Raw genomic sequence first — 19,629 nt, 5'->3', positions numbered from 1 at the left:
CCCTCCATATACTGCGTGCTCTCATACCCTCCACACTTCTCTCCTGCAAATCATAGTATGCAGTAGTGACATCAAGTGACATGTTGGTTAACTGCCTAAGTATTTCCAGTCTACTTTTTGTTTTGGTACAAGAACAGTTGTAGCGAACGGAAACCTGTGTTTTTTGGGATACACATGTCTCTCGGTAATTAGTATTGATCCCGGTACATCTGTACGTTTCCATCCTTCAAGGCAGCTTTGCAGTTGTTGATTAATCCTATAAAGGGCTGTCCTTTCATGTGTAAGGACATTGTAAAGGAAGTTTTTTCAGTGAATTCCCTTACCGATTTTATAGACAACGTGTCCTGGTTTCAGGTGTCTGCTTCCTGTATTGATCAATATACTGTATGTATTTCTTTCAGATGTCCAACAAAGAGAGGGAGGAATCGAGGAGGGAAGTTGCTGTGCTGGCAAACATGAAGCATCCAAATATTGTCCAGTACAGAGAATCATTTGAAGGTTGGGAATTGTGCTGTCCTTGTGATGTAAACATTAATAAACCATAACATTTCTACCATGAAAGTGAGAAATGCGCTGTTTTTGCAGGTTTTTCAAACGGTGTTTCATTTCCAGTGTATTTTTAATTATAAAACCTTTATTTTGGACATGTTTTAAGCTATTTACAGTGGGGCAAAAAAGTATTTAGTCAGCCACCAATTGTGCAAGTTCTCCCGCTTAAACTCCCGCTTAAAAAGATGAGAGAGACCTGTAATTGGCATCATAGGTAGACCTCAACTATGAGAGACAAAATGAGAAAACAAATCCAGACAAATCACATCGGCTGATTTGGAACAAATTTATTTGCAAATTATGGTGGAAAATAAGTATTTGGTCACCTACAAACAAGCAAGAGTTCTGGCTCTCACAGACCTGTACCTTCTTCTTTAAGAGGCTCCTCTGTCCTGCACTCATTACCTGTATCAATGGCACCTGTTTGATTAGTGTGTGCCAACCTTGTGAAGACGTACAGGACACGTTTGACCTCTGTCATTGCCAACAAAGGATATATAACAAAGTATTGAGATGACCTTTTGATATTGACCAAATACTTATTTTCCACCATAATTTGCAAATAAATTGGTTCCAAATCAGCCAATGTGATTTGTCTGGATTTTTTTTCTCATTTTGTCTCTCATAGTTGAGGTCTACCTATGGTGCCAATTACAGGCCTCTCTCATCTTTTTAAGTGGGAGAACTTGCACAATTGGTGGCTGACTAAATACTTTTTTGCCCCACTGTACAAGCCAAGATTAACAAATGCTTGTGTGTACAGAGCCTCAGTACTGCATGTGTCAAACAACCACTTGTCAATTTTAGTTTGTGAACTCTAGTGTGAATAGAATCCTGACAGTCAAGCCTTTTTTAAAAACTTTTATGTCCTGGTGCCAAACATGCAACCCATTACCTATGACCTTGTCAGCACTTCCTATTGAGCCAGCATGCATGGGGAGACGGATCAGAGCTGATATAGCTCTGCATTGCCTACATGTGCTGCAACAGATCACTTTAGTAGTAATCCACTGCTTGCTTATAACAAAGGCAATAGGTTACAATTGTAAGTGATCTGTTGCTATAGGGATGCATGAGAGGGGGTTGGATCAGGTTTCCACTGACCTCTAGACTCTGTATGAAAGAAGAATGTTGGAAAAAAAAATTCATAAAACCCTCCAATTATTAGGGATGCATCAATACATTTTTTTCCAGACCGAGTACCGATACTTTTCCTCAGGTACTTGCCGTAAAACAATTATCAATACTTTTTTTTTTTTGTGTGTGTCATATGACAGTCTTTCTAAAACAATACAGACTAAAAATTTAACATATAAAGTAAAAAATGACAATTTGTCGTATGAACAAAGGAATGCCTTAAAAGCTCTACAACAGAATAAGGATATAATTTTAAAACCCGCAGACAAAGGGGGAAACGTAGTCATCATGAATAGTGCTTTCTATACAGAGATGGTGATGAAAATTTTAAACAACCGACAATGGTACCAACCTATCAAGGAAAGTGCCCTACAAAACCACCAACAACAATTATTTAATATAATTGATGAAGCTCTGGAGAATAACATCATAGATAAGAACACTAGTCATTTTCTTAAAATTCAACACCCCAGAACTCCGGTAATATATGCCCTACCAAAAGTCCATAAAAATATAAAAAACCCTCCAGGCCGCCCTATTATATCGAGCTGTGGAGCCCTAACCGAAAATGCAAGTATATATATAGATTATTTCCTACGTCCACATGTGGAATCCCTTACGTCATATGTAAAAGATACCCCCCACCTAATATCCCAGATTAAAGATCTTGAAGTCCCAGCTGAAACTCTTTTGGTAGGCCTTGATGTGGAAGCCCTGTATTCCTCTATACCCCATTCGAAGGGAATAGAGGTTATAGAGAAAGTTCTAGCTTCCCTAGGAACACCCGAATTCAATCATAACATTTTTTTGACACAACTGTTGCATTTTATTTTGACCCATAACACTTTTTCCTTTGACAACAACCTTTACCTCCAGGTGCAGGGCACGGCTATGGGAACACGGTGTGCTCCATCATATGCCAACCTGTACCTAGGGGTGTGGGAAGAAGATATCTGGTCCAGAGACGACTTGTCTATGTACCTGTGCCATGTACTTTCATGGCACAGGTACATAGATGATATCTTGATTCTCTGGACAGGAAGTAGGAAGCTTTTGGAAGATTTAGTTGAAGTTTTAAATTTCAACTATCTCAATCTCAAATTTACCATGACTATGGATGATCTGGAATTGCCCTTTTTTACAATAACCAACATCAAGCAATTAGGGCCATATTAACTAAACACTGGCATTGTCTACTAAAAGACTCCAGGATTTCCAAATTTTTACAACAAAAACCTACAATAAGTTAAAAAAAATGTCCCTCCTTAAAAGATAAACTAGTCTCCAGCGAATACAACACTAACAAAAAATGGTCCTGTTGTAAATATCCAGGCACTTACAAGTGTCAAAAGTGCAAATTTTGCACTTATATTTCAACAGGACCTGAAGTTACTACCCCTACTGGGCAAATTATTAAATGTAAGCACTTCGCCAATTGCGAAACCAAGGGAGTTATATACTTGCTAAAATGTACATGTGATATGTTTTATATAGGGAAGACTAAAAGAATGCTAAAAAATAGAATCTCAGACCATATCTCTGACATTGGAGCACATGACCTACGGTCTCCCATTGCCAGACATATGGTCCATGTACATGGGGGAAAAACCAAAGGACTTAGTTTTTCTGTTGTGGATAGAGTCCATAGGTCCAACAGAGGGGGAGATTGGGACAAACTCTTACTTCAAAGAGAATGCAAATGGATTCATTCCACTAAATCCTATGAAAAACCAGGAATAAATGACACCATCAATTTCAGCTGCTTTTTATAATTCTTATAATTTAATCCTGCTCTCCTTTTTCGCATATTCATTCGTTTTTTGCAGTTATTCATCTTTTCACCTTTTTCGTGTTTGAGGTCCTCCTCCACTTAGAAGCCGTTTTCCTTTTTCCTTTCTCCACAGATAAGGTGGGATTTGCACCTGTGTCATAAAGACATGTATAATTTGTAGAAATATTTGTTTCTATATTGAAACTAAATGGGCATGTGTCGCTGTTTGCTTTTCTCTTTGTGCTAGTCAGAATATTATGGAGGATTTCGATAAACTATTTATAAAACCATCAAAAATTATACGAATATTATGGAGTAAAATAAAATCTCCAAAAGCTTTAACCATACGATATAAAGTGGATGAAAAGTGGGTAGAGGATATTTCCTGTCTATTCATCTTCTAGCCATCTATTTTTACACTTGGATGCCCTCCTTGCTACCTCCAGAGACTACATATAAAGGAGAACGTATAACTGACACACATGCCCTCCTTTTTTCATCAAAATACTTTATATGTATCACTTAATAATACAAACACGTTTGAAATATATACTCTGTGTTGTTAGAGATGAATGGTCTGTAGATACCTATCAAGAAATTTATATTTTTTTACTTTTTTTTGATGTATATGTATTTTCCATATAGTTTATAACATAAAAAATCTTATCAATTGAAAGAAATGTGCCCCCAGGGGACACAACCAGAAACACATTGTGTTTTAAATACACCTTCATGTGTTACTGATTAAGTCAATAATGAATGTATATATCTAGAAGAGAAAATCCAAGAATCTTCACTGAACTACGCCCTTCTGATGAAGCCCTGGTGTGGGAGGGGGTGAAACGCGTCATAGGCGTTCAGTGAGGGTTTCTTTTCATGTGGCTGCTTCAGCTGAGGCTCCTCCGTTCTGTTTTTGCCCAAGAAACATTCATGAATCATTTGAATCTGGTATATCAGCAAGGACTAATCGATCCAGAGTTTTCTGGTGATAAAGGAAGAGAAAAAGAAAACCTCACTTTTCAGTGAAGGCTTACATGTATAAGAAATAAGGAAGCCGAGATAGCGCTATCTCCTGAAATCTGGGTGGCCGGTATTGGAGCTCTCTATACTATTTAAACGGCAACTTCCCTCTGAAACTCTTCGGATTTCCAACAGAAGAAAAAAGGATATCAACTCACAGTGTACCAGGCTGGAAAGACATCACCTGGCCTCTGGATCTTACTTTTTCCAACTACTCTGGATACACGAATAGATCCCACAGAACTAATATAGATATTCAGTGAAGGCAATGATTTACCAGCATTAGCGCACAAAGCCGAGATACAGTTATATCTCCTGAATTTTTTTTATAGCTTTTCATAAATAAATACAATTTTTACAAATATTTGATATATACTTTTTGAAGGAGTGGTGGGATCCCCTATTTGGGGAATATGGAATTTTGTCTAATGATTTTAGGACAGTGATGGGGTGCCAGGGCCCGGCCGCAGCTGCAACCCTGGGAGTTCTGCCACTGACTGCAAGCTGTATAGGGACTACAAAACCCAACAATACATTATATAGCAATGCAGAATACCACCAGCTATAGAGGACTACAAATCCCAGCAATACATTATAATGCAATGCAGAATAATATGAAGCTACAGATGCTTTGTTTTGCTCCAGGGTGGCAGCCTGATGTCTGCGGGGTGTCAGATGGGCTGTGCAAGGTCTCGTCAGAGCTGTGCATGGTGTTAGGAGGGCTGTGCAGAGTCTAACTAGGGCTGAAACAGGGTCTCAGGTGGGCTGTGCAGGGTCTTACTGCGGCTTCTCCCCAGGGTTGTGCAGGGTGTTAGGAGGGCTGTGAGGCATCTCACCAGTGGTCTGGAGGCAGACGGTGGCGATCCACAGGAAAGAAGGAGGAGATGCGCTGCCAGCACTGTAAGCAGCGCTGCAAGATAATCTGAAGCAAGTGTGGGACTTTGTGGCAGCCATTTTTGTTTAAAAATTTAAAGCATCAGTATTGGCACTTAGTATCGGGGCATTTACAATTACTCAAAATGCCCAGTATAGGCACCGATACCGGTATAGTTACCAGTGCATTCCGACAAAATATAATACATTCGATTGTTTTATCTATAAATAATAAAATTATCTCCTCTCCCCATTAATCCCCAGGTCCTAACAAATAATTTTAAAGTTAAATCTTAAAAATGCATTAAAGTACTTTAACTATTCACAACAATATAGCTTATTTGTGTATCACTCGGCTGTAGATCCTCAAATCATCTCTGAATTGGTGCTGTCACTGTCCTTCCTTCTGGGGGGTGCCTACTTTTGTTCCCCCTGGTCGATGTGTGTTGTAAAGTAGTCACCACTCGAAGCCACAACTACAATCTCCATACAAATCTCCAAAACAGGAGAGACACTTTTCAGAGAGCAATCCTGTTTGTGATTTAAACAAAAAAAAAAAAAGGGGTACTGGCATGGATGTAGCTAACAATGGGCTGTTACATTATACAAAAATAAATGAATTAATGTTATCTTGTAATGCACATATAATTCTCTTTACTGCTTTCGATGCAGCTGTCTTATATCAGTCTTCAGCAGAAAATTACATTTGCAGCTTTTTAGACTCTGCTTTCTGTTTGCTGCTTTTCATCAAATGTCTTGCTTGTGCACAGTGTTCAACAGAGAATCAGTCACAGTTTGAGTCATGCGAGAATCTAAATACCCAGTCTGAAATGATCCTAAATGTTCAGGTTTGCTTAGGAAATATTTATGTTAAAGAACTCCGGGCAAAACTTTTATTAACCCTTGCAGTAGAGCTGCCCCCTCACTGCAAGGGTTAAGTGCTCATTATTGTCTAGGTACTAAAAGAAAACAAGAAGTTATACCCACCTGAACTGCTGATTCCAGCTTGTTCTTAGACCAGTACCTGAAGCCTCTCTTGTGGTGGTGGTGGTGGTCTTGTCCCACCTACCATTCCATCCAGACCTAAAGGGTCTGGTATCAATTGTGGGGGAACCTCGCGCTTTTTATTTTTTTTTTTTTTTAAGTTGATGCTTAACACAATAAAACTTCATTCTGGAAAGAAATTTGGATGCATCCGAAATTTTAGTTTTCCGAAATTGGTATTCGTTTGCATTCGCCATTTCTGTCATTCAGAAATTCGGATGCATCCGAATGTACAGATTTCCGAAAACTCGTCCGAAAAATGAATCTTTCCGAAACAAATTGCACATGTCTAGAATAAACCCATATTCAGGTCAGTGCAGAAAATGAGCATTTTTCCTTTGGGACTTTCTATGTGGTATTTAATCTCTTAATGGAATGCTAGTAGACACATTTATGACAAAATAAGGCCAAAACATAGGCATCTGACCCGTAGTCATACTTCATTAATGTTGTTCTTTGTTTTCTTACTGAAGTACTCTAATGGAAGCTTCCAGCATGATTGATGATAATGTGATCTTATTACTTGGTAGAATCTTTCCGGTCTTCTCCATAAAAGACTAATTGTGCTAATACTTCTTCCTTTGTTTCAGAGAGCGGATGCCTGTATATTGTGATGGACTATTGTGAAGGAGGGGATCTTTTTCAACGAATCAATACTCAGAAAGGAGTTTTGTTTTCAGAAGATCAGGTATACCAGTGCATGCTGTAAATGAATAGCTCGAAAATCTATGAAAATCTTGACTCCCAAGAACCCTATGCCCATCCTTTAAGAAATGTGTTTCCTATTTTTCTGCCCATCGCTGTGACTCCTACTTGTGATCTCGCCTGTCTTAGAATGTAATATTCTTGTTTTTTTTTCCTTGTGTGGTTTCTGCCATTTAGCCTTTTAGGGCCAGTTCACACCATATGCATTTGTGATGCAGTCTGTTTATTTTCACTGCAGTCAAAATACATCACAATGCTTTCCTATGGGCTTTCTTGTGCTTAATTCACACCATTGCAGTCCATTCAGATGCAGTCAGAAAAAGTACTGCTTGTCCTATTTTACCTGCATCTAACCGCACTGAAACCCAATGAACTCATACAAAAAACAACCAGAATTGATTGTGGCATCATCCAGGGACATGCAGGGAGAAAACGCATCACAAACGCGTCGCAATGCAACTGCGCAGAAGCACGCAGTTGTGATGCAGTTTCTGGTGTGAACTAGTGTTTTGTTTGGCTCCTTGTGTTTAAACAAAGCATTGCTTCCTATAGGGTTCTATTGATCCGTTTCCCAAGGTAGCAGACACTTAGGAGATGGCCTGTGGGCCCTATGGGATGTTAGGTACAGGCAGCACACTGAAGATTTACCAGTGGGGGGTAAATAAACAGGGTATCTGCAAAATATAACAAGGTAAGTTTGCATTTTGGGAGGGGGAGGGATGTCTAGTTTAAATAAGAACTCCATGCAGTGTTACCAGGGTACTGCAAAGGTTAACTGCTCATTTTTGTGTAGGTGCTAAAAAAAAAAGTTACTCACTTGAACCCCCAAGCCCGATCCCTGCTTCTCTGGTCACTAAAGCCTCTCTCCTCGTACGCTGCAGCATTGAAATGTTCCTCATGTCTATACACAGTGTATAGAATGTGATGATTTACGGGACCTTGGACAGCTGCAGAGGAGGGGGACAGAGGCTGCAGGGACCGATCTAAGAACAACAGGCTCAGAGCATTGGGTATAACTTCCTTTTTTTTTCCTTCTTCTTAGCACCTAGGCAAAACAAAGAGCACTTAAACCCTTGCAGTGCGGGGGTAGACCCACTGCAAAGGTTAATAAAAGTTTTGCCCGGAGTTCTTTAACTCGTGGGGGCACCAAAAAGGATAAGTTCACTTCTCTTTTAGTGCTAAAGTTTATTTTCCTATGTTTGCTTTCCCTGCTTCCTGCCACCCCCTCAACATGCTAATGGGATTTTTTTGTTATTATTATTTCGATAAAATGCTTCTATTAAGGCCTCATTCACACTGCTGTATAATACGATGCACGCATAATTTTTTCCCATATGCAGATAAATGGGTGCTGTACATAGCTTCCAGAAGATATCACAGCTCTTTGTCTCCGTATTCCCTTCAAAAGCCCTTAGCCCTGATGCAAGCAGTAGGTTAGCTTTAGAGAGGAATTCTGCAAATGTCAAATCGACTTGCTGGATGAGTATCAGAGGGTGTTCACAGGCAATCTGGATTTGCATGCAGGCTGCGCTAGGTAATGCTCATATGTGATGCTGAGCCTCCATGTTTGAAAGAACAGGACACGGTAAAACCTGAAGTACAAAACAGGAGCTTCACTTTGATCACCACTCTCTGCACTGAGAACACTTAAAACTGGAATTCTTTCTCCTAGGTAATTCACAGCTGTACCTGTGTATTTATCATGAATTGGCTTAGTGGGCTGCACAGTGGCTTTACTGGTTAGGTTTTCCGCAGGACTGGGGTCCTCCGTTTTTAAATCTCCGCCAGGACACTTTTGCATGGAGTTTGCATGTATCCTTGGGTACACTGGTTTCCTCCCACACTCCAAAGACATGTTGGTAGGTTAATCAGCTACGTTCCAAAGTGGTCCTAGTGTGTGTGTGTGTGTGTGTGTGTACACACATGTGAGATATGAACCATAGATTGTAAGTTCCGGATGGGCAAGGACTGATGTGTGTAAAGCAATGCGCAAAGTGACAACTCTCTAAAAATATTTGTAATATTAATAATAAAAACCCATCAGTGGTGCCTTTAAATTTAAAAATGGAAATGTTGTGCTTTGCAATGTAATGATAATGGTAACATGCTATGATTTCTTTCCCATAGATCCTAGACTGGTTTGTTCAGTTGTGTTTGGCCCTGAAACATGTTCATGATAGGAAAATTCTTCATAGAGACATTAAGTCGCAGGTAACGTTGAAAACGTATTTCGCTTAATAGGATTGTGATGTGTGTGTTTTTCTGACATCTGTTACCTGCGTCTCCATTTTAGAATATATTTTTGACGAAAGGTGCGACCATACAATTAGGGGATTTTGGAATAGCCAGAGTATTGAACAGGTATGTATAGAAGGTTTTTCTTACATTGGTAAGAGGTGTTTATACTTCAGTTTTTTATTATAAATTTTTTATTTTTTTATTTTTTTTCATATTCAGCACGGTAGAGCTGGCTCGGACTTGTATAGGAACTCCTTACTACCTGTCCCCTGAGATCTGCGAGAACCGACCCTACAACAACAAAAGGTTTGCACAATGTACTTCCTATTTTTAGATTTTTTTTTAAACAAGTTTGATAATGAAAAAAAATGTTGTGTTATCTGAGATATATTTACTTTGTATACACTGTTTCTTACAAAAACAAAAATGTGTGTGTGTGTGTGTGTGTGTGTATATATGTGTATATATATTGGGTAACTTTTTTTTTTCTGGTGAAAACTGTCTAACAGAGGATTTCACTCACTTTGGAGAGATTTCCTGTTGTGTCTACAGTACAGAAAGTTAAAGCTCTGTCCAAAATTGGGGCAACAAAGTTTTAACTTTAGGTATACTTTAACCACTTAAAGACCAGGGTGTCTTTAAGTGGTTAAACCCCCTTCCTGTCCAGCCCATTTTTCATTATTCAGCGCTGCGGTACTTTGACTGACCATTTATTCCGTCATGCAACGCTGTACTGAAATTAATTTTATACCATTTTTTGGGGACAGATAGAGCTTTCTTTTGGTGGTATTTAATCACCGCTGGGGGTTTTATTTTTTACTATACAACAAAAAAAGTACCATACATTTTGTAAAAAAAACCTGTCTCCCTTTTGAAATGTTATGAAACATTTATTATCACCCCCATTTTTTTTGGTAAAATATAAAAGGCGAGGGTCACGTCGGGTAAATAGACACCAAATGTGTCAAGCCTTAAAATTGCGCGCGCCCGCGAAATCGCAGAAAACGACCACAAAATTGGCCATAGGCGACACTTTAAAAGCATGTATAGTTAGAGACTGAAGTAATTTACTTTTATGAACCAAGATTGCTGAAAAGCTGTCTCCATTTGTTATGATGCCTGAAGGATAAAATTCAAAATATTAACAATCACTTACAAAGCCATCCACAACTCTGCCCCTGGCTATATCTCAAACCTGATCTCAAAGTATCACCCTAACCGCCCCCTCCGCTCTTCACAAGACCTCCTACTTTCGAGCTCCCTCGTCAACTCCTCCCATGCTCGCCTCCAGGACTTCTCTAGAGTCTCTCCCATCCTCTGGAACTATTTACCCCAACCTGTCTGTCTATACCCCACTCTGACTGCCTTTAGGCGATCCCTGTAGACCCATCTCTTCAGGGAAGCCTATCCCAACTAAACCTAACCTCTCAACCATCACATTCTCAGACAATTCATCCCCACACAACTACCTCCTCATGTATCACTTGCCCCTCCCTTTTAGATTGTAAGCCCTCACCGGCAGGGCCCTCCTTACCATCTTGTCTTGAATTGTATTGTAATTGTCGTGTCTTCCTTATATTGTAAAGCGCTGCGCAAACTGTTGGCGCTATATAAATCCTGTATAATAATAATGTATGAGATTCTCAACATTTTTCATTGCTATTGTGAATCTTAGAGGTGATTATCTTGTCTACCTGCTATTGTGCCACTCATTATTCATTTGTGGTTTCCTCATGCAGTGACATTTGGGCTTTGGGCTGTGTCCTTTATGAAATGTGCACTCTCAAACATGCGGTAAGTGGATTTAACATCCTTTTTTGTTGTTGTTACTTATGCAGGGTTATATCTTTCATTAACACAAGTCTTGGGATACACCCATCAGAATTCCCAAACTTCTATCACTCTTTAAATGGTGACTGATGGTGGCAAAGTCTTTTGAAGGATTTTACATTCTGTGAAATACACAAAAGAGTGGGCTGGGCAGTTGAGAGAAGGTGACACCATTTTTATAGCTTTTTAGATGTGGATGGAGACTTAAACCTCATTGGAGATATATCTTCATCCAAGTCTTAGAGAGAGAGAGAAGATCCGCTCTGTTAAAATTTCCCAAAAATTGAGACATCATATTGATTGAAATCATTTCAAGTGGTTGATTATGTTTTAAAATTAAAGTAGAACTTCACCTGTTTATAGTTGAATCAGTTTTATTAAGATGTAAAAAGAGTAGAACAATAGAACAGAATGGAAAACGCAAAAGACTCGACACAATCAGATCAAAGATAGATAAATGGTTCAAGCAAGTATCCACCAAGATAATACAGTATTGAGCTCAAAAATGGCATCAAACACTAAAACAACAAAAAAAAAGGATAACGAAAAGAATAGGAAAGAAAAAGAGCAAGGAGGGGAAGGCAGGGCCAGGGAGACAACTGGGGAAAAAGAACAACAATAATAAATAAAAGAGAGGAAAAACAACGATGGAGATATATACTGAGTAACAGCATCAAAATCACAAGGAAGCTCCTTAGATTCATCCTTCTGAATCCAAAAGGACCATTGAATATTCAAACGATCTATAGTATCGGTATCAGTGGCCAGGAGTTTCTCCATCTGCTTGATATCATTAACTTTGCTAAACCAAAGGGATAACGGAGGGGTAATCGACAACTTCCAAAATGCAGAAATAACCTGACGAGCCGCAGCTAGAAAATGCCGCAATAAAATCTGTTTTTGAGCTTTCCTGGTCCCCAGCAAAAGAGATAATAATGTAATTTCAGCTGATTGCTCCAAAGAATCTCCATATAAATTATTATTATAGATGTTCTAGATACTCGTCCAAAATGGCGAGATCAGGGAACATTCCTACCAGATATGGAAATAAGTACCTCTTGCCTCTCCCCATTGCCAACTGGTATCAGGAGAGCTCGGGAAAATACGATTTATAAGGACCGGGTCACAGTACCACCTAGAAATGATCTTATAATTTTTCTCCTGAGCGTAAGTGGAGATGGAGGATTTATGAGTGAAATAAAAAATGGTATCCCGATCAGTCTCTGATAAAGTGCGAGATGAGTCACCTTGCCAAGCAATTGTAAACGTAGGCAGACGGGCACAATGTTTAGTCTGAAGCATTCCATATAGCAATGACCATACAAGTCGTGGCGGTTCCAAGAGGGTAAGTAATTTTTTCAAAAGGAGTCAAATTTGTGTATAAGATTAGTACTTCGTCCTTCACTTGTCTTTTAACAAACCACCCACCCCCCTGAGTACAGCCAACCTGGGAATATACTTGGCATTCTCCCTGATCCTGCAATCGTTAATTCAACATGGTCCCAGCCAGCTTGTCTTGGGTTAGCTGTACTCCAAGGGATTGCTGCAGGCTGCCATGAGTAAAGCTGGCCATACATCTATAGATTATCTGCAGATTTTCTATGGTCAGATGGAAAAAGTGCAACAGATTCCTCCATCTACACTTATCTGTGTGGATGAAGGAATCTCCCACTGGGCCAAGCTTCAGTATCTTGCTTGTCGGCCCTCCTGGCTCTCAAAATACCTGAACAATGCCTGTATCCAATCAGGTTGTTCAGGTATTTTGACAGCCAAAGGGGCTGACTAGCAAGATACTGAAGCTTGGCCCAGTGGGAGGTTTCTCCACAGTTTAGCGTAGATGGAGGAATCTGTTGCACTTTTTCCATCTGACCATACAAAATCTGCAGATAATCATTAGGTGTAATGGAATAATTGAGGTCATGATAGAAAGAAGAGGAGCCGCCCAAGATCATGTTAGAGGACTAATTGCTGGGTTGGGGTTCAAGGTACATATAATCTCAGATGGGATTCTCTTAGGCAAGGGGTTTTATTAAAGGGCAACTTTAGAAAAGGGAAGCTGTTTAAACTGCTAATGCCAGCTATCCCTGTACAATAAATTGTTGGGTTTTTTTCAAATTTTTTATTTAAAGTAGTATTAAGGTCTGGGCGTTTTTTACCTTAATTTATTCACTGCTTTAGGGTAAAAACAGCCCAGTGCCTTTTTTCTCCCTCCGTCCCCCCCACTCTCCCCCACACTTACCTGTGAGATGCGCTCGTCCCCGCCGCCAGTCCCAAAGCGCTCCTCCGTACCCCAAACTTCCAGGTTGCGGGGGAGGATGCTGATGGCGAAGGAGCCATAGGCTCCTTCTGCCATCAATCAAAGAGGGAAGGGGCGTGGCCTGCCACAGGGCTGTGTGTGTCTATGGACGCACACAGCCGCTGCGGGCATAAGCGCACTGGTGCCACCATTAGTACGATGGTGGCACCCGTGCAAGGGGCCAGAGGAAGAGCATGGCGGGGGACCCATTAAAAAACGAGGATTGAGGTACTTTTACAGAAAAAAAGCAACATCCTCCAGCAAAGGAGGGTCTCGTTAAAGGAGAAATAAATAAAATCTGGCTTTAATGTCACTAAGTATTCACAAACAGAGGAAAGAACAGAAACAGTCATTCTGAATAGATTGTTTTTTTTAATATGTTTTGTCATTTGTGGTTCAAACTCAGGCTCTACATAACTTGGCATTTGTTAGGTAAGGGTAAAGAAAAGTCAATTGATTGCAAATAAAGATTTGCCATACACAAACTTAGGACAAATCTACTTTTTACTTTTTACAGCATTTTTACCCAATAAACTTTCACAAAGGAGAAACGGCACCAAGTGACTATCATTGGCTCTATATTCTTTTAAAACATGTTGAAGGGAATTTATCAAAACTGGAGCAGACTAATTCTGGAGCAGCTGTGCATGACAACCAATCGGCTCCTCTCTTTCGTTTTCAAATCTTAACTGAAGAGAGAAGCTGATTGGTTGCCCTGGGCAACTGCTCCAGATTTTGTCTGCTCCAGTTTTGATCAATTCCCCCCTTTTACGTTTGTTTAAAGTATTATATTATTAAAAAGCTGCTTGTTGAAAACAGATCAGTTGTACCTTTTACCTAATAAAGATTGTTCAATTTCAGTTTGAAGCTGGCAATATGAAGAACTTGGTGCTGAAGATCATTCGGGGCTCGTTTCCTCCAGTCTCACTGCATTACTCATATGACCTCCGCAATCTGCTTTCTTTGCTTTTTAAAAGAAATCCCAGGGATCGTCCGTCTGTCAACTCCATATTGGAGAAGCCTTTTATATTTAAACGTATTGAAAAGTTTTTGCCTCCACAGGTAACTCTAAGTTGTATGTGACTGGAACTATAATCCTTTTAAAGCTGAACTTCAGGCACATATAAAATACACACATTCATGGCATGTTGTATTTGTACGTAATTATTTATTTACTTTGTACTGCCTCCTATACAGCAGGGGCAGGCTAAGACAGAAAAAAGCAGCACTTGGTGGCAGTCAGTTGTACTGCAGTGCCCATGTGCTAACAAGGAACATGCTGATAGGAGGATACAGTGATAAGCTGAATTCTCTGACAGTCTGCTGCTTCTCCTTCACTGTTCATTTATAGTCTGAGAGGAAAGATCTGTGCATGTTACTTGCCTGTAGCAGAGGAAAAAAAAAACAACCACAGATCTCCTGCCCTGCTCCATATGGCTGTACTGTCTTGCAGGGCTGTGTAAATCTCAGAATTGGGTGAACAGAAATGTAAATCCACTTCTGTATAGCATTTCAATTTAAAAAAAAAATATTTCTCGATCGTCCATTGAGGGACACAGCTCTCAAGAAAATTTTGAGATATATGGTTATGCTGCTGCCTCCAAGAGAAATGGATACTAGGCAAAAAACAGTGTAGCATCATTTTTTAGTACTGTGAGGTGTTTTGACAGCTCAATTAAAATGAATGGGCTGCCTTAACACAACATGCTTCAATTTGTTAACACAACACATAGGGGAGAATTTATCTAAACTCTAGACAGAATCTGGAGAAGTTGTCCATGGCGACCAATCAGCTTCTCTTTAGTTCAGTTAATATTTGAAAATAGATAGAGAAGCTGATTGGTTTCCATGCACAGCTGCTCCATTTTTATGTCTGCTCCAGTTTTGATAACTTTCCTTCATAATGTTTACAGAAACTGCTATGAATATATTTCTGTAGCCTTGTACAATGGCCTCCATTAAGTCAATCTTTTAAAAATATAAAACATTGCATCTTTTAACATTTTTACGGTCAGTTCTTTAACATGAAAAGATGAATAATCTTTCTAACAGAACATTTCTATTTTAGACCCAATATATTGGGTAATATGATGTAATATTCCCTTTATTCTGCTACAAAAGAAGCAGAAGAGGTTGCGCTATTACATGCCATTTTTTCCAAGGGTGTTTTAAGATTCATACATCTTTTTGTTAGACAAGTTATATGTTTTGTCAGTTTTATTATCTTTCGACTGTCCAAATCATGTGATATTTTATATTTTAATTTATCAGGTTATTGTTGAAGAATTTGGCATGGGAGCAGTTCTGAACCAACCTAAACCCGCAGCTAATGCCGTAGCTGGTAGGTAATTAATGTTGCATGCTTTCAGTTTTCTACATTGTATGTGAAGCCTCCAATGAGGGGCATTGTAGGCTCAAATAGTATTAATACAAGTTGGCTAAAGGCCAACTGTAGCATTCCCAAAAGTAGTTAAATTCAGGGTACTGAAAATAGTCATCTGTCTTACTGTTCTGTGGGCTTGCAAGTCATTTCTAGCAACAGTAGAAAAGTCTGTGGCTGGGCAAGAGGCTGCAGGGAGGAACGCTGCTATCTTTGTGAGAGCTTCGGTCTCTGCAGACGTCCAACATTCTCCATGTTGAGTCAGAGCTACAGTGATGCAATCGGTAAAGCTCACGCTCCTTGTTGATTGAAGAGCTCTAGCCCTGATTTGGCTAAGGGATGATCTTACTCCTGCATAGGGACCACAGCTCCCACAGAATTAGCAGTGTTGCTTTTTTACAACCTCCTGCCTGGCCAAAGACTTTCCAACTGCTGCCGAAAATCATTACGGACATCTTGTCAGAGTGCTAACTTGTTTTAATTGACAGGTACCAGGTGCATGTAATATGCACATTCTGGCACCCTCTGCATTGTTCAGGTTCATGCATTGTGCCTTTCCAACCAGCACAGAGGTAAGGAGAAGGTGTGCTACAGATTGGACTTGAGATCTGCATGCTAAATGCCTAGGGATCTGACAAATTTGGGGCCTTTGTTGACAGGCTTTTGTTGACATCAGATTAGTTTTGCAAGTCTATGGGAATGCAAAACCAGCCTGAAGCAGGTCAGATGCAACTGTCAATGTATTTAGAGTTATCTTTGAAACATCTCACCGATGTAAAACTGATGACATTGACACAAGCCCAAAACCCCTTGACACAGGCCCTAATATTTATACAAAACGTCTGACTCCTGTTATGGAAGTGAGCTTTGAGGTGTGATCTGGGCTCTGTGTAACTATGGTCTAACTATATACCAGAAATGTGCTTTCTGTTCAATAGTCTTCTATCAGTCTGGACACTATAAGGTCTGGTTCACACCTGGGTGTTTTTCAGCGCTGATCGAAGCGCTGAAAAATGCTCAGCAAGGGAAATCCCTTAATTTACTATGGGCATGGTTCCCACCTGGGCGTATTTCAGCCCGTGGAAACGCCTGAAAAACGCCCTACGCCTAAACAAGTACAGGAGCTTCTTTGGAGCGTTTTTCAGCGCGTATCCATTGTTATTCCCGAGTGTGGCTCGGGGTTAACAAAGCGGTAACCCCTAGCCACACTCAGGAATACAGCGTAGGACTTACCTTGTCCGCGATCCCCGCTGTGTCCTCCGGCCGCTGCCGACTTCCGGGGTTCCGTCCCTTGCGAGCGGCTGTGTCGCAGGGGGGCGGAACCGGCGGAAAGTGTGAAAGTTTACAAAACAGAAAATAAAGGAAAAATAATACCGCCAGGGAGGTATAAAAACGTGCGTTTCACTGAACGAAAAAACATGTTAAAAAAAGATCTAAAAAACACGCCATGCGTTATGCCCAGGTGTGAACCCAGCCTAAAACCTTGTGAAAAATAACGGTGCCTACAGAATTCATCTGGGCAACGCTCTGCTTCAGCTGATCAAGGAACTCTTCAATATCCAGAGGTTGTTTTTTGGATCATGCAAAAGAAAATTGATCAGCCAGGTTGTAACTTTCCATCTGTGGCAGTCATTCCTCAAAGACAATCCTGGCTGGGATTTGTGCCATTGTCAGTAGGCTAAGACATTGTTTGAAGCTTGGATTGTTTTCTAGAATTGGGCAGATGCCTATGGCCAGCAGTGTTGAGGGAGGTAGCTGGGCCAGGCATAGACATAAATAAACTGACAATTGAAACCGAGTTATTCAGACTGTCTATGCTCCTATGGTATGCAGTGCTGTATAATAGGAGACCTAATGGGGTAAGGAAAAGTATTAGTCTGGCTGGCAGATTATCTTTGTTTAACAAATGTGTTGTTTGCGTGTACATTCTTTTCTTCAGAATGTACATTCTTTTGTTTTATTCTCATTTCATTTTTGTAATTAGAGAATTTAAGATACCTGAGGATCCTAAAGACACCAATGTTCTGTCTGCCTGCCTGTGTTTGTTGGAGTCTGAGCCACTTGAATGTCTGATATGTGTACATTTGTCTCTTGTGGAATTAGCCAAAAGACAAGCTCCAGCACAAGCCATGCAATCCGCCTCTCCACCTGCACAGAAAATCACCAAACCGGCTGCTAAGTACGGAGTGCCTTTAACCATAAAGAAGTCTGCAGAATCTGCAAAGAAGTATTATGACAGAAAGCCGCAAATCAGGCATAGACAGGTGAGAATGATATCGCTTCAAAACCTTGAAGTTAATGTGATTTATGTGCTTTTATATAGATAGATAGAGAGAGATCCTATATATGTGTATGTGTGTGTATATATATATATATATGCAAAATAGCTGGGTCAGCCTCTTACACTGTGTTAAACTAGTGAGGAACGTTCTGAGGGATATTTGGAAGTTTGCTGGCAAAACATTTTTTCATACTCTTGGAAAGACCAAATACTTCTGTTAAGTGTGGGGTTTTTTTTCTCTCTGTTGCTGAGATCCCGTTTTTTTTCACCTCATTTCCTGTCCCTGTGATAGCAGATAAGAATTGAGATAATCAGTTGTCACTGGGACAGGAATGCGTAGATAGTAAAGGTGGCCATACACTGTGGTTACATTGGCCGGTTCTTGATGAACTGGCAAATTCGCAGTGGGTGCTGCTGTTGGCACCCTTTCGGCCGGCATCCCTTGATCAGCTGATTTGAAGAAAATGTTTCAGCGGGCAGCCAATGAGCTGTTGGCTCTATTCAGCTACTCTGAGGGCTTCTTCGGGTATTTGTTGCAGTCCATGTTCCGCATGATAGATTTCCCATCACTCTGACGGATGTTTTATTTCTTCCCAACTCTCACAATGTTGTGGCTGGAGTAAGCCTTTTAAAGGACCACTGTCATTCAATGGTAATGGAGGCCGCCATTACTGTGCTTTCTTTTGGGAATGTTAGTTCCTGTCTGTCATTCTGATACTTTGATGTCTGCTGCCTGAGCTGCTAACTTGAAACAAGTATAGTGATAAGTATTTCTGAAGAGGTCGGACACCTAGCACTTTCAGAAGGAGGCCTGCAATGGCAGCCCCTATACTTCTCATGACCGAGTAACTTTAATCACCTATAGTATTTGTTAACTATTATGCTTACAGTATTTTTGTGAGTAATATATAAAAACGACATTCCCGGACCTGCTGTTAACATTGTCACTTTCATGAAATTGGTGCAGTGCATAAGATAAGCACTCCAGTTTCCTGTTCACACTTAACTTCTACCCAATCACAAGTAGCAGCCTCAATTGTTTTCTATGTGCTTTGTTCACACCATGCTTCTTGCGGTGGTGTGCATAAAAATACAACTCAACGGATATGGTGTGAGCAAGCCTTAAGACATGTGTCTAGTTTGTGTAAATTACATTGGTTTACAATCTTTTGGCATTCTGTTGGAAAATTGTGTTTTGTTGTGCCTATAGCCAACGCAGAATCTGATTTGTTCTGGGCAGAATAAGATGTTTCGTTTTAAGATGCATGAAGCCTGGTTTATACCAAGGATTCCATAGGACGTAAATAGGAACTGGAATAGCACACATCTCCATGAATTTATCCAAACGGCCACTCTTCTAATTTGCAGTTTCACTTTTTGTCCAGGCCCCAGCAGTGCCCATGAAGAAAATGAACCCTGTAGAAGAAAGGAGGAAAATGTTAGAGGTATCAAGCTGCCCCTCCTGCTTTTTTTTTTTTTTTTTTTTTTTTTTTTTTTTACCTCGT

At 40.1% G+C, this 19,629-nt stretch overlaps 1 protein-coding gene across 1 annotated transcript in view; it reads left to right on the top strand.

The window, feature by feature from the left end:
* The window catches only part of NEK1 (NIMA related kinase 1), a 120,008-nt gene that overhangs the window by 11,169 nt on the left and 89,210 nt on the right, over positions 1–19,629 (top strand). The window contains exons 2-11 of the mRNA XM_018560035.1: positions 402–498; positions 6,985–7,082; positions 9,227–9,310; positions 9,393–9,460; positions 9,557–9,643; positions 11,077–11,131; positions 14,325–14,525; positions 15,735–15,804; positions 17,947–18,107; positions 19,510–19,569. Coding sequence (XP_018415537.1) covers positions 402–498; positions 6,985–7,082; positions 9,227–9,310; positions 9,393–9,460; positions 9,557–9,643; positions 11,077–11,131; positions 14,325–14,525; positions 15,735–15,804; positions 17,947–18,107; positions 19,510–19,569 — 981 coding nt within the window. The remainder of the gene's footprint in view (positions 1–401; positions 499–6,984; positions 7,083–9,226; positions 9,311–9,392; positions 9,461–9,556; positions 9,644–11,076; positions 11,132–14,324; positions 14,526–15,734; positions 15,805–17,946; positions 18,108–19,509; positions 19,570–19,629) is intronic.

Source organism: Nanorana parkeri, unplaced genomic scaffold (genome assembly GCF_000935625.1).
Source record: "Nanorana parkeri isolate BGI_ZX_2015 unplaced genomic scaffold, ASM93562v1 scaffold428, whole genome shotgun sequence".
NCBI classification, from domain to species: Eukaryota; Metazoa; Chordata; class Amphibia; order Anura; family Dicroglossidae; genus Nanorana; species Nanorana parkeri.
The sequence above is the reverse complement of the archived record's forward strand: the minus strand, read 5'-3'. Positions and strand labels throughout refer to the sequence as shown.